At 39.1% G+C, this 15,832-nt stretch overlaps 1 protein-coding gene across 1 annotated transcript in view; it reads right to left on the bottom strand.

The window, feature by feature from the left end:
* Positions 1 to 15,832, bottom strand: part of LAMA2 (laminin, alpha 2) — a gene marked incomplete at its 5' end in the record, with an annotated part of 113,985 nt that overhangs the window by 84,382 nt on the left and 13,771 nt on the right. The window contains 4 exons of the mRNA XM_009702647.1: positions 2,355 to 2,431; positions 3,977 to 4,139; positions 9,998 to 10,109; positions 15,364 to 15,462. Of these exons, the coding sequence (XP_009700949.1) occupies positions 2,355 to 2,431; positions 3,977 to 4,139; positions 9,998 to 10,109; positions 15,364 to 15,462 (451 nt within the window). The remainder of the gene's footprint in view (positions 1 to 2,354; positions 2,432 to 3,976; positions 4,140 to 9,997; positions 10,110 to 15,363; positions 15,463 to 15,832) is intronic.

Raw genomic sequence — 15,832 nt, 5'->3', positions numbered from 1 at the left:
ACACTAAATAATCTGAATATTGATAATAACATGCAAATGAAATAGACTTCTAAATTAAATCTCGGAGTAAATTTCAAGAGAACACATGCATAATAAAGTGATACGACAGTTGTGCTTAAGGTCTCCCTTAAAGAGGTTTTCAAAAGCCAGTAAAATCCTACTTACGAAGTAGAAAATACTCAAATATTCTCCATTGAAGACTGTTCTTTTCTTTTTTTTCTCTTTTTTTTGGTAAGTTGCCATTCTTGAGATCTGACTAGTAAAGCAAAGTTTCTGAAACATTTCAACTTGTCAAAAAGTTCTCCTTCATTCGCATTAATGTGACATGTGACACAAAGTGGTTTCCTACCTTGAACTGAGGGGGATATGTAGAGATGCCTGATTTCAAGCTGTCTTGGAGGAGACAAAGTACTTGAAACACTCAAAAATCATAAATACTTTCCTGTGAAATAAACAACCCCCAGGATCTTTGGATTTATGACTTCCAGTAGCCAAAGAATTTTGCTTATCTAAAATAAATTCTGGGATATTTTTAATATAAAAATATAATACATTTGACTTTGGCAACACAGAAATAGAAAGTTCACAAGTGCCTCCTTTTGGCAGAGGATGTAATATTTCTTGATCGTCAGAGAGTTGCTGAGTTAAAAGACCGGAGTATTGGAGCCTTTATGCCCTGTCATTTGTCTGCCTTGTGATATAAGGTTCATGTAATGCAACACCACCGCGTTAATGCAATTATATGACGAGGACAGCAAAAAAAAAATTTAAAAAAAGACAAAAAAAAGAGACACGTCCAAAACGATGTTTTAAAGAAAAACTCTAAGTAAACAGGAATCTGTAGGATAGGTTATACCTACAGAAGAAATCTATCACACTTCTACCTAGAACAGATGAAGTTTTTCTTCCTGTTTCATTATGGCAAAGTGTCTGAAGAAGCTGTGTAGAAAAAAAGAACTGTATTTTCTGAAAAACACTGCAGTTTGGTCTGCCTATAGTCAAAGATTAGAAACTGATGACAAAATGATTTTAAAAAAAAAATCAACTATGTATATGTGAGACTCTAAATATGTTAGAATTGTCCTATCTGGAGAAGAAATGAGGACTATAACATCATAAGTAGCGTGGATAAGGTGATCAACTGTCCAGTGTCTCTCCAAATACAAACATGAAAATATCAGGAAGCGATGTCAAAATACAGGAGGCATATCTTCATATCTGTGGCTGAGTTATACAATTCATTCTTACAGGAAAGTGGATGATAGAAATTCACAGTGGCTCGAAAGCCATCAGGCATATTTATGGAAGAAAAAGTCACACAAAAATAAAGCTATTCAGCATACTAAATAGAAAGACAGAATTCTGGCTCACAACATCCCTTGATAGCAACTCAGTGGCATCCGAGAAAATGTGTAGGAATGTTATAAAATATTGAAAGATTTATCTAATAAGTATGAAAATCAGGGCAGTTTATGACAGAAAATGGTGCATTTTTAACGTGCTCTTTTTAGAGAGAAATTATTGACTAATGTGCCATTTCAGTACACTAAGGCAGTAACATTACAGACTTCATTTGAAAAGTTTGAAGGAAAATAGGGAAAAAGCTGCACATGTAAGAGAAGTTTTGCCATCTGTGAAAGCAAGATGCCTTTACTTAGAATCATAGAAATCATTTAGGTTGGAAACGACCTTTAGGATCATTGAGTCCAACCGTAAACCTAGCACAGTCAAGCCCACCACTAACTCATGTCCCTAAGCACCACATCTACACATCTTTTAAATGCCTCTGGGGATGGTGACTCAACCACTTCCCTGGGCAGCCTGTTCCAGTGCTTGACTACCCTTTCCGTGAAGAAATTTTTCCTAATATCCAATGTAAACCTCCCCTGGCATAACTTGAGGCCATTTCCTCTTGTCCTATTCCTTGTTTCTTGGGAGAAGAGACCAACCACCACCTGGCTACACCCTCCTTTCAGGTCGTTGTAGAGAGCGATCAGGTCTCCCCTCAGCCTCCTCTTCTCCAGACTGAACACCCCCAGCTCCCTCAGCCGCTCCCCATCAGACTTGTGCTCCAGACCCTTCACCACCTTCGTTGCCCTTCTCTGGACTCGCTCCAGCACCTCAAGGTCTTTCTTGTGGTGAGGGGCCCAAAACTGAACACAACTGTGGGAGATTTAAACACGGAGTAACCGATAGCAGCACTCACTCAGTGAGGCACGCTGGGGCGACAACGGTAAATTCTGTGGCTAAGCGCTAGATTGAGGCAGACAAGGGGGGGGTCCCAGAGCCAGGGAAACCTGAGGAAGACCAGAGACACCTGCCAGAAATCGGCAGCTCTCGCTAGCCAGGCTGACCTGATGTGTCCTGGGCATTGCCAGGAGCAACTGCAGGAGTTACAAACAGCCCTAGGGAGTGCCAGCGACCAGGAGCGCTGCAAGCAAAGCAGGCAAACAGGGCGTGGCGCAGCAGTTTGCACAGGAGTTGGTGCGGATGGGTGCGCCAGAAGGGCACTGAAGCTTTGCCAACTCAACCAGGCAGCAATGGTATCCACCTGGCAGAAAGCCATGGCCTCTCTAAGCTCTGCACCCACCACGACTGACACAACTGCCCAGACAGAATTGCTCCGGTTGGAACACGCTGCCACCCAGGTGTTGGGCTGCAGGCTGTGCCCTACTCCTGCACCAGTACCAGACAGCACAAGTGAGCCCAACTCTAGCTATTGGGCTAGAGTAGGAAATGATTTCATGCTAGTCTGACAATTTCATGTGGGCAGTAGCATTTGAGGACTAAGAACACCTTGTTTGAAATGCCTTCCCCCAGTCTGCCCTAAAATTGCACTTTAAAACAGTTGGCTAAATTTTTCTCATCCTGACTTTTGCCTGGTTTGTTTCTATGTGTGAGCGGAGAAGGGACAGAAGAGGATCAGTGGAATCACAAGGAAAAGCAATAAAACATTGTTGAAAAATAAGTTGCAATATATCCTTTTTCAAGAGAACAGAAAGCAGAACCATCAGAATTATGGGAAGAAATACTGTACTGATTTTCAGAAAACAATCTGATTTATAAAGTGTAAGATAGGCAGTGCAAATCTGATTGTATAACCGCTTGGAATTCTTAACTAATCTTGTATTCTATTTACGTCTCCTTACAGTATGCATGCACCTGATAACTGACGCTTTCAGGCCTGAATACCTCTATCCTAGACAGTTTTCTAAGCCGTCACAACTTCAATGGACCACGTAACTGCTCAGCTGGATTACCTGCTAATTGTTTGCTCTGGTGAAGTGCTAAGCAAAGCCTAGCTCTAGAAATATGCCTGGTCTGGCTGATACAGAAGTAACTGACTACCAGAATTTTAACTTCAAGCCAAGTATTTTTCTGGTTCAGGTGAGTTTTCAGCATTTTGCAAAAAGCTTTATAAAGAGCTGCCAATATAATTATATATACATATATAGTTTTTGTTTTTACATATAGCTAAATAACCAAACCCTAGGCTTCTGAACTGTGCCACAAAGTTGGAATATTCTGATCTACACTATTCCATAGATGGTAAAATGCATCCTTTTGAATGTCTATGCTACTGGACAAACTTTGCAGACAGATAATATTTTCATTAGACCAATTAGTTTTCCAGAAAAAAAACCCAAGCTTCTAGACAAGCTTTTTAGTACAAAAGCCATTCATCAGGTCTAAAGCAGAAGCTAAAAACAAACTGAGAAAAATTGCTTAGAATTGATTAGAAATACTGCTGGTACCTGTGGAGCAGAGAAGTAATTTCCTAGGGATTGCTTTCCACATGCATAAGCATTTCCAAAAATGCCAGTGCTGCATTAACAGATATCAAGTATCAGACTTTGCTTTCCCTCACATTTCTGTAAGCCCCAGCTTGAAAACTTGGTTGGAAAAGATGACAATCACATTTACAAAAGTCAGATATTATCACTGAGAAGATGAAGACTGAGGTCTCTCTACTCACTTTAACTCATCTTGAGCTATTTTTTCTTGTACATTCAGCGCTCTACTTCTCAACTCTGTGATCATTCTGTCAGCCTCACTCTGCAGTTCTGGAAGACTCTTCTCCAAGGTCTCATCCTGGGTTCTGAGTGTCTCATTCAGTTTTATAGCATCTTCATTTGCAGCTGCAGGGGGCCAAAAAAAATTATGTGGGGAGTTAGTAAATAAAAACAACAGAGAGGCTTTAAGCATCTGCCCATGAACTCTATCAGCAAGTGGAATGCAACTTGCACTGGTTATTCCTGTTGTAAAATACAAAGGATGATTAATCCAATGATAAGTGACAAATGAGCAAATGCTATATGTTTCATCAGACCTTTTATTATAGCTCACTTTCAAGTACAATAATTAAAGTGAAGAAGTCTTTATGTCCAGTATAAGAAATATATTGCTTCCCTCCTGCTCCCCCTGAAAGAACGTATTTGCACGAACCTTCCAAACAGCAGAAGATAATCTGGTATATTGCTCACAGAATTAAGGGGCAGCCAGTACAAGTAATGAAACCTAGATTTAAACTACTTTTGGAGAACTTAAAAATATGTCATTTTTAGCATTCAGATTTAACAGTGCTAGGAAAAATAAATGATTGGGAAATTTCAGAAAACAAAGTAGAGAGAAGAGGAGTGAAAGACACCCACAGGTGTCTAAACCCGCTCATGTGTTTAGAAGCAGATACCCAAAAATGGAAAAGAAGGGTATGAAGGTTGGAATAGATAAAGGTACACTGTAAATGTATTACATGTTTGGAATAGCTGAATCATTCCTAACTTTGTACACAGAAACCTGTATGTACATACAGCTGTACACATGGTATCATATTCAGGGACTGACTAAAATCTTTCTGCCATAGCACACCACAATATACTAGAATATACACTTTCAGAAGCAATTAGATAATTTACGACAATCAGTCCCATCTTCAATTTTAAAAAGTACTGCCGCCTTTCTATAGGCACAGGGCTCTCAACTAACTGGTTTCTCCAAAACAGCAGAGGTCCTGGTTGCATGGGTACTTCTGAATATTTTAAATTAAATCTTTAGTTGAAGAAATTAATATCTGTCTTCCAAAGTTCAAATAAATTACTATTTCATCTACACATTGTGTAGGTTTAGTGCAAATTATGAAGAAAATTCTAATCCAATGATGTCTTTGATTTGCTGGTGAGAACTGAGATTTGGATCCTTAATCAAGAGTGGTTATGTGTGGGGTAGTAAGGACTGGAAAAAGACTACAATTTCCTTAAATGGATCATGAATCGCTTCTGTGCGTTATGTTATGTATTGTTACTAAGTTACCTCAGGCCAGGAATAGGCATATATTAATATATTTGTTTTAATCTGGAATAAATAAATAGTAATTTAACCTCCTTGAATATTTACCTTAAAAGAGAAAATGAATATATTATCTCAGCTTTTATTAGGTTCAGGAAAATTTATACCTAGCCTTATCTTTCTCTTCCATCCTGCTCTTCTCATAACAATCTTTACTTTCTAGTCGTAGTATACTGCAAATTATCAGTCCAGCGGTGGTAAAGATTTGGATGCATTGACACAGACAAACACAAAGAAGTGCAAAGCTGGGGAAATTCCGTAGTTAAGAGGGAAAACTAGTTATAGGTACTCAGAAGTTCAGAAAGTCAGCAATCAGTTTGGTAGAAATGTATCGATGGTCCAAGTATGGTCATTACAACAAAATCACTACAAACTTCTCACATGTAATGAGGAGTTTTTATGTTTTGAAGAATTCCATGTTTTCCTGATGTTTAGGGAGGCATCTGTCAGATCTACAATCAGGTACTTCTGAGCACTGCCATTCTCAAGCATTACCTTCAGTCAATGGAAAGAAACAGGTCCTTTCATGGCATTTCATCCTAAAGTTGCCTACTAGCAACAGATACTAGGGAGCTCAGGGTGACAGATACAGGCCTGCATTCCTAGAGATCCAAAGTACCATAACTTCCAGAAATCTGTAATCCAGGTTTGGGGGACAAGGAATTGACATAAAGAATACCTGCAAACTGGTTGGTCATCTCAGTCAGGTCATCATGAGGGGACATAAAGTCTTTAAGGAACAATCTAGCAATGCCTTATAGGTCAAAAAGAGCAGACACAAAGAAGGTGTAGCGTCAATATGCAGATAAAATGCCATCAAATTTTAAAATAATCTAAGAATGGCTCCAACATAAGGTGAAAATTTATCCTCAGTAATTGGAAGATAGTGATCTAGAACAGGAAGATAATTGAGGATAGCAATCAGAGCTAAGCATATAGAAATTATCACAACCAGAGGAAGAACATTTTGAAGAACTCAAGCTGGAATGGCCAGAGAACTGCCATTCTAGAAACCTGAAAGATCTGGTACGTGACATTGCAAATCCAGGAAGACGACTGTTTGACTGAGAACAAGCAAAAGTAGTGCCTGTTTTGAATAAATGGGAATTCCACTATGGCTTGAGAACTTTGGAAGTAAGCAGAAAACAGGATGTGGAATAAATGAATGTGGTGGGTTTTTTTTGGTTTTGTTTTTTCCTAAGGTAGCACATGTCAGACTATATGGTTTAATAGCAAATCCAGTTCAGTATTTTCATTAATGATTCTGGGGCTGGGGACAGGGAAGGGAAGTCTACAGGTAAAATATGCTTGTGAGGAAAAATTGTAAGATAGTCTTAGTGGAGAAGGATTGGAATGCTATGCAGAAAGAACTGGGTGACCTTCAAAACTGAAGTAATAGGACCGGAAGGAGATTCAATACTAGAAAATATAAGATTGTGGACTAAATAACAACAGAAATTTCAGCTGTAAACTACAGCTTTGCCAGTTAGATAAAAAGTAAGAATGAGAAGAACATAGCTATATTACGAATCTCCAATGGCACCCAGCTATGGAAAAAAAGGAAATGCTATCCCAGAATGTATTAGGAGAACTGACATGGGCAGGTTTTACTGCTACTGAAGCGCAAGACACTGAGGCAACCTCATTTTCATGCTTGTAACCTATGCTCGGGAAAGATGAACCTAATTTTGAACACAGAAAGGGAAATTGGATGAGGGTGAGTAGCAGATTTGGGGAAATATGCTTTCAGGTGTTTTAGCCTAGAAAAAAAGGGGAATATGATTCCTGTCTACAAACATAACTGGGGGTGGGGGAAGCAGGAGAAGCACTAGGGAGAGGAAAAAAACCTATTTGAACGAAAGAACAGAGTTGACAAAAGAACAGATGATGATAAACTAAACATGAATATTTTTAGTTAGAAGTTAGAAAGTTTGTAGTTATGAAGAGTTCTGAAAGTGCCTCCTATTCAGATTACGTGTATTTGTGGAAACTACTTTGAAGATGAGGGTTAGAAAGTTTATGATAGCAGGGGAGTGGATGCAGCAACTCAAGAGGTATCTTTCAGTCCTGTGCCCCTATATTTCATCTATTCTTAAAACGTTAACTTGGCCACTAGGCAAACACATTGATTTTAAAGTTTTTGTCTACTTTTAAGATACTGCACAAATTTATTTCACCCCCTCAACATCTTCTAACTCTGTACTTCCTATTGCTAAATCTGCTTGAAGGAACTTTTGTTTGGGTTACAAACATTGGGCATAAACTTTGTGGAGCAAAAAATTGGTTTAGCCCTTGTCATCCCAAATTCATCTTGAAATATGAGGAACCTGGTCTTTTGTTTAAAAAAATTCTTGAATACTTGCTTACTTTTTCTTGTTGCTTTTCCCACATTTATTTAATGTCAAGTTGGACGTCCTAAAGATATCCTAAATTGCTGTTTAGTTCAGCTACAGGGGACGTATGGGGATGTGTTACATCAAAGGTAATATAAAATGTATTTTATAGCACTTGGACAAAAGTGAAAGCTTTCCCTTTCAATGAAATGGACCTTCAGAAGCATAACTACTGAAATCAGTACTGTAGTGGGAGTTTTGAGGAAGAAAGAACAGATCAGTATATTTCAAGTAAAAAACCTGCCTGTGATTGCCAATCATTTTCGTATTTTTCAGCCATTACTTTATTTAACAGTTTCATGCAATATATAGCTTGTGCTTCTCAAAGTCATCTACAATAGTTTTGCTCATAAGTCTTTACTGCTTTGTAAGTGCAGTGAATCAGCTTATGGAAGAAAGCGGTGGCTCCATACCACTGCTTAGGCAGGGTTAGGAGTCACTTGCAAATTCCAAGCAGCAGATGTTCATTAACAGCAAGTAGTAATGTATTTTTTAAGTAATTTTGGGGAATTAAGATGAAGTGGTAATGTACCAAGTGCTAAAATTACATCAAGCGTTTTTACCAATACATGTTTTTAACTGCTTTGAAAATAAACAAAAGCTAAACTCTGTTAGTTACTTCATCATAATAGCTTTTCTTCAAATAACTGCAAAAATCCTGAAGGAACATACTCAATATTCTGCTAGTCTTTTTTCATAATTACCAATACACTAACTGTTTATGTAAACTGCATCTGTAGATTGGAAAAAGTCTGAAGACAGTTGATCATAGTTTCTTCACTCAACATTTAAAGCACATGACAAGGAAGAGCCAGGGCACTATAGGCCAGTCTCACCTCTGTGCCTGGCAAGATCATGGGGCAGAAACTCCTGGAAACTATGCTAAGGCACATGGAGAAAAAGGAGGCGATTGCTGACAGTCAACATGGCTTCACTAAGGGCAAACTACCTGACAAATTTGGTGGCCTTCTATGATGGGGTTACAGCGTTGGTGGATAAGGGAAGAGCAACTGATGTCACCTACCTGGGCTTGTGCAAAGCATTTGACATTGTCCTGCACAACATCCTTGTCTCTGAATTGGACAGATACGGCTTTAACGGATGGACCACTTAGTGGATAAGGAATTGGCTTGATGGTTGCACTTAAAGAGCTGTGGTCAACTGCTCCATGTCCAAGTGGAGATCAGTGATGAGTCGCATTCCTCAGGGGTCAGTACCAGCACTGGCACTGTTTAACGTCTTGTCAGTGACCTGGACAGTGGGATTGAGTGCACCCTCAGCAAGTTTGCTGACAACACCAAGCTGTGTGGTGCAGTCGACATGCTGGAGGGAAGGGATGGCATCCAGAAGGACCTTGACAGGCTTGAGAGGTGGGCCTATGGAAACGTCATGAAGTTCAATAAGGCCAAATGCAAGGTCCTGCATATGGGCCACGGCAATCCCAAGCACAAATACAGGCTGGGCAGAGAATGGATTGAGAGCAGCCCTGAGGAGAAGGACTTGGGGGTGCTGCTTGACGAGAAGCTCAACATGACCCAGCAATGTGCGCTGGCAGCCCAGAAAGCCAACTGCATCCTGGGACACATGAAAAGCACTGTGACCAGTAGGTCGAGGGATGGGATTCTGCCCCTCTACTCCGCTCTGGTGAGACCCCCCCTGCAGTACTGCCTTCAGCTCTGGGATCCTCAGCACAAGAAGGACATGGCCCTGTTGGAGCGAGTCCGGAGGAGGGCCACAAAGATGATCCAAGGCCTGGAGCACCTCTGCTGTGAAGACAGGCTGAGAGAGTTGGGTTCTTCAGCCTGGAGAAGAGAAGGTTCCAGTAGTCTTCCAGTACCTAAAGGGGGCCTACAAGAAAGCTGGAGAGGGACTTTTTACAAGGGCATGTAGCGATAGGACAAGGGGCAATGGCTTTAAACTGAAGAGGGAAGATTTAGATTAGATATTGGGAAGAAATTGTTCATTGTGAGGGTGGTGAGGCACTGGAATAGGTTGCGCAGAGAAGTTGTGGATGCCCCTTCCCTGGAAGTGTTCAAGGCCCAGTTGGATGAGACTTTGAGCAACCTGGTCTAGTGGAAGATGTCCCTGCCCATGACAGGAGGTTGGAACAAGATAGTCTTTAAGGTCCCTCAACAAGCAAACCATTCTGTGATTCTGATTTCTCAGTGACTAAACTCTTCCTCACCATCTCTCAGACCCTCTTCCCTACCATCCTTCAGTTTTCTTGAGAAACAATTAGCATATTTTTTTTCCAATACCTTCAGCAGCTTGGAGAATGCCTTTGACGAACTGTGCAAGAGATTTCGCGCTGTCATTAGTCCTCTCAGCATCCTGCCTGGTTTGCTCACCATCTGCTGTCACCTTGGTCACCTAGTGATCCAAATTCAGGAAAAGTGTAATTAATAAACAGGGCAAGGCTGCACTGTGCGATATCCCTACTGGTTGAATCTATGCACAAAACTTTCCTCAGGCAAAAGGCAATCAATGAATTATTGATCAGATGCATGGGAAATGACATGCTCTGTTCAAGTACACAATTAAATTTTATTACCTTTTCCTTTAAATGGAAATTGGAAGGCTTTATTTTAGGTTCTTGGAAACCCTAGTTGTGTGCAACAGCACACAAAGGGAGACATGATGAAATTATTCACTGAATTTGCTTAAGGAAATGTTGTTTGGAACCTTTTAATAGATTCTTCAGGGAATACTTTCCATAGTTCCACAATTGTGCACTTTTCGATTGACAAAGTGCAGCAGATATCATGACCTCTTTGCTTCCTCCCTGGAGGCATTCTCAAAGAGACAGTTCATGCCAACAAGCAAGAAGAATTTTAAATCAATACATTAATTAAACTAAGAAATAAAGGAAAAAAAAAAAGCTGTTTTTTTCAGGTCTGGTCCTTGAAATTGTTTGTTTATAACATTGGGGTGCTCAGTAAAATTTTAGCTTGTGTAACTAAATGCTTTGTAATTGTATTCAATCACAGCAGCAACAGCAGGATGAAGACAGACATCTGCTGCAGACCTGAAAAACATGCTGAGGAAAGGAATCATCTTAAGACATTCTACTTAGCTCTCAAGGTTCCTATTTACAAAATGGACCCATTTCAAGCAACAAAGCTTGTCCAAACTACACTGTAAAGCAAAAAAAAAAAAAACCACCCCATTATTTTTTTCTTTGAGAACTGCATTCCCAAGAAATGTTTCGAAGCAGGGCATTATGATCTTTTCAGTCTCTGGGAAATGGCTAGAAAGTCAATAATTCAAAATGAGCTTAGGTTTTCCCTGACTTGAGCTGTACAAACTGTTTTCTCAGTTACAACCCCCCCTCCCCCCCACATTTCTCAATAATAGTCAAAGAGAAATAGTATCATTTTAACACATTTATTTTTGCCTGATTAGTTTCTAGATGGAAGCCCTCAAGATACATCAGGACAGCTGGGTTTCTGAAATAAAATCCCTGGCATCATCATATCCCTTACCATTTTGGTCTACTTCAGAGTAGTTACTCTGAAAATAATTTATATGAAAATAGTTCAGGTAAATAGAATTATACAGGAAGAATTAAGAACCCATACTGACTGGGGGGAGTTGGTTCTATTTCATCCCTATATCAGTAGAAGAATATGGCTTTTCACATTTATACAGCTTTAATCATGCTATTGATTACTTCCTCTAAGATTTACAAAACCCTTTTACCTACCTGGATACAGATCTAAAATATTGTCACAGTGAGCTGTAAGAGACAATTGGCATAGGAGAAGGGTAAAAATACAGAATGGTCTTGATAGACCACTGCTCTAACCCAGCTTGGCATTTCTGATGTCATTTCATTCTTTACGTAATTGAGAACTACCTTATTATTTATTGTCAAATCCTCCACAATCAGCCCTTTATTCTTTGGGTTTTATTTACTTGGAATTTTCACATTCACTTTTATTATATTCTATAATATTTCTAAGTCCTTTACTACAAATAGTATTTTATAACTTACATATACTTTACTAAGTTTTGATTACTTTTTCCACATTCATGTTAATTCCAATGGGCCACTTTAACCTCTCAATGTTTATGACTGAATGGCACATACTACATTTTTGTGCACAATCTGTCATCAAACAGTTTTCATTTCCTCTCGGTGACAGTTCTTTTTAGTACTTAAATCCCATTCAGCTCCACTGAAGGCTTTCTGTATTTGGTCATAATTTGCTTTGCTGAAAAATAACCTTTGGTTTCATTACCTGGTCTAGCTTTAACTCCATAAAGCAAATTCAATGGAAAACATCCTTCACACAGTACCTAGCCATTCCATGGCTAATTAAATGTTTCCATTTGTTAATATAGTCCTACTCGTTTTCTGTATCTTCAGTTTACTACAGTTCACCATTTCTATAAGGTGTCTTCAGCATCTCCTAACAATTTAAACAGGCACAATAAGAGAGCAATAAGGGTCAGGCAGATTGAACCCAGAGCAAGTGTTTGGAATGAATCTTCAAGAAGTCTGGACACAAATAAGACTTTTTGGCATAAAGGAGATCCCTGTGATGGAAATCTAGTAAAGAAAGTATCTGAGATCAGTGAACCTGCTTTGGTGATCTTCACAGCTTGTAGTTAGTGATGAAAGTTCCATGGAAGGCCCTGTCCCAATCTAAAGACTATTAGCCACTTAGCAACTTAGACTATCAGCAAGTATTAGCAATTTTTGTTTTGGGTTTGTTTTTGTGTTTAGTCTGAGGTCTTAATCAAGCCATAAGAAACTCCTCTGGATAACATCCGGAAGGGAGGCCCCATAGGAATTTCTCCAGCTACTGAGCTGCAGACCACAGAAGGAGGAGTAAACACAGACCTCACTGTACAGATGGAAGTTCTTGGCTCTCCCTCCAAATCCTTCCAACTATTGCAGACTAAGTTGCTTTGCTACTACTTCCAGAAATTTTTGAGCTTGAGAAATTCAGTGGTATGGGAGAAATGAAAAAGTTTACAAAGTCAAAAGAAGCATTTCAGTCAAGAGGAGTGATTCTGATCCCTGTCTTTCTTGAAAGCTCTGAAGGTATCTGATTAGAAGAAAAGAGGGGTTTTTGACTAAAACTAGTGAACTGAGAGGAATTGAAGAGTCTGAGGTCTGCTTCTGGTGGTAGATGTGGGAATGTGCATGCAAACATGTAAGAATGTAATTAGTGGGAGAAAGATGTGAGGATCTTCTGTATAGCAGAGTGAATGAAAGAAAGAACATGATAGGAAAAAAGAAAAAGGAGTGCTGCACTGATGTAAGAGATCACTGGTTGAAAAGACACCACAAGGAAGCAAAAACCTGAAAGGTTTTGTACTGACTAAATGCTACTGTCTTCTATATTTTATCTTAAATGGATAGAATTTTTTTTTCATGGAAATAGCCTCCTTACCAATCCCCATCAACCTTTTCCGCCATCACTGCTGGTTTCACTTTGAAAATTTAGTGAGCTTGCAAGTCAGATACAGGGAAAAAATTTGCTGTCTATGGTTGTACCATGTGCTCCAAGTGTTAGCCATTATGTGGTTATCAGCTATATCTTCATTTGGAAATGAGACTTGAACACACTACATGAGGACTAACTCTTGGTTTTGGGACATTACTCCTATTTACAGACATAGAACACAGACTGCCGCCTGTTGCCAGTCCCCAAATTAAAAAACCCAACTGCATTCCCATTAACAACTCTCTGTAAGGATAACTGGAGATCATAAGGCTACTTACTCATTGCAACAGCAGAAAACTGCACAAAGGGAAGCAGTGATGATCTGGCCACCACAGTAACTCCCCTAAGATCACACCTTCAATACTTTTCCTTCCAAGACTAGTCTACAGAAGGTCAGAATTTGAAACATTATTTTAGGTCATCTCCATGGGGGATTAAAATTTATTTAATTTGGGGGTGGGGGGGTAAATGGAAAAGGATACTAAAAAGAGCAACTATGCAAAGGAAAAAAATTGTCTCAGCCTACGACTGAGAAATTGTAATACAAGAAATATAATCTTCCCTGCTTGTTGGGCTGTCATGAGTTAAAAATCCACCTAGACTTAAAACTACCATGGTTATTTCTGGCAGAAAAATAAAAGATCAAGCAGAAGTGAAAAAACAAGCTTTCTTTACACTCACAATGACAGTATGTATAGATAGATACCTGCGTATACATACGTGTGTGTGGGCGTGTATAGACACGCACATACATGCATACATATGCAAACACACTACAGATGCTGTCTTACCCACTACCCATGATTTCATAGGTTTTTTCAAAATTGAATATAATCCACACAAACAAACCAGTTTCTCCAAAAATTTTAGTTCCGTAAGCCATGAATAATTTGAAGACATGCTGCTGAAAGTGTATGGGGTTTTGGTATATTCTCTCAGTTGTATATACATCAGTACAGTAATCCATGTCTTGGCTATTTCAATGCAAGGGAGCACAACTCAGGAACATGATTTTTGCTAGTCCTTCATATCAATATATTTCAGACAGCTGTATTTTTATTGTGGCTGGTCTATTTCCCTATTTTTTTCTCCACTAGGTGGCACAATTTATATTATTTTCTTAGACAATGTCTTTCGCTGACCAAAATAAGGTCTATATTGAAATAAAACTTTCCTAATAAGATGAGTAAATAGCACAACGATTGAAATCCAGAAGACTCTCACTACCCTCATAAATGAAATACAGAACACATATATTTAACTAAACTCTCACACCTTGTGCATATATTTGAATTCTCCCTTTAAATATTGTCCCCTTGTCAATTACTTCATTCATTGACTCTTAATGAGAACTTTTTTGTTAAGCCAGGACTTTCATTGCCTTGCTATAAAATTTCTTTAAAATAAGTGAATGAGGCTAGGCTACCATTTGCTCTAGAGCTGCTGGAGAAACAAGCTAACACAACAGGTAACCCAAAATCAAAAATGAAACTGCAAAACAGCAAAACTTTTCCTATAAAGCGCTCGAGATGGTTGGACACTAAGTAACTCTGAGTGAAGCCAGGCTACTTGTATTACAACAGGCAATCTTAAAAGAGAAACAGGCTGAGAACTATTTTGAGACAGTCAGACTCGGAAGATTTGAAAGGAAATATGATGAGATGATGTTGGTGATGCAGAAAGCAGATAGCCTTACTGGAGACAGTACTAATGTTCAGAAGAAAAGGAAAGAAACCAGCTGGTTGAGTTTCCAAAAGCCTTGGCCAGTCAAAGAAAAACTCCAGACATGAGAAACTGAGTGGTAATCCCATGGTTTTGTTGCCATTAGGTTTGTAACATAACCTGCAGCTGAAGTCATGGGAAAGCCCATAAATGGTGTATCTAGAATTCTTTTTCTTTTAGTGTCAGCTTTTCCAAATAAGCTCATTCTTGGGTGCTCTGCATGAGTGCTACAAAGTTTTCTTATTGTAAAGTTTTGCAGAAAATATATTTCAAGGTATTGGCCCACAAAAAGAGGTTGTTAGAGGACTTGCTGCCATTTCAAACACTGAGACTGAGAAGCATCTTATAATTCATCTATTCATTCATGTTTAATTCATATTCAGAAGATTTCTGTCATTATGCAGCCTTAACCAAACCCATAGACCCCAACGTGATCATAGACTTACTCTTGTCAGTAGTTCATCCATTTCTGTCACCAAGGTATCCAGATTTCCTTGTGCTAGCTGAAGAAGTCTCTCTGGTGCTCGCTGAGGTGAAAGCAAATGCTGTTGGGGAAGAGAGAAGGAGGAGTGAAAATCTGTATTTAATGGATCTCAGTGCTTCCAAATACTGTGGTGAAGAAGCATCAACAATTTCTTTTTCATTACAGCATGCAACTCCCCTTTGTCATTGACTCTTGTGTCACATCCATCCAACACACTTTTCTCAGGAGTCTTGACAGCTTTACACAGTTTAGTGGAGAACATGTAAGTATGGAAGGGCACATACAGCATATAAAATACATAACCACTTTATGGACCACCAGCATGAACACCATTTTATTTGCATGCGACATCAGTTTTTCTGTGCCTGCAGTATAATTCCTTGCACATATGTACACAAATTACTGCGGCAAGATTTATTTATTACAATGTT

The sequence above is a fragment of the Cariama cristata genome, unplaced genomic scaffold (assembly GCF_000690535.1).
Source record: "Cariama cristata isolate BGI_N322 unplaced genomic scaffold, ASM69053v1 scaffold20836, whole genome shotgun sequence".
Lineage (NCBI taxonomy): Eukaryota > Metazoa > Chordata > Aves > Cariamiformes > Cariamidae > Cariama > Cariama cristata.
This window is presented reverse-complemented; position numbering and strand designations above follow the sequence as displayed.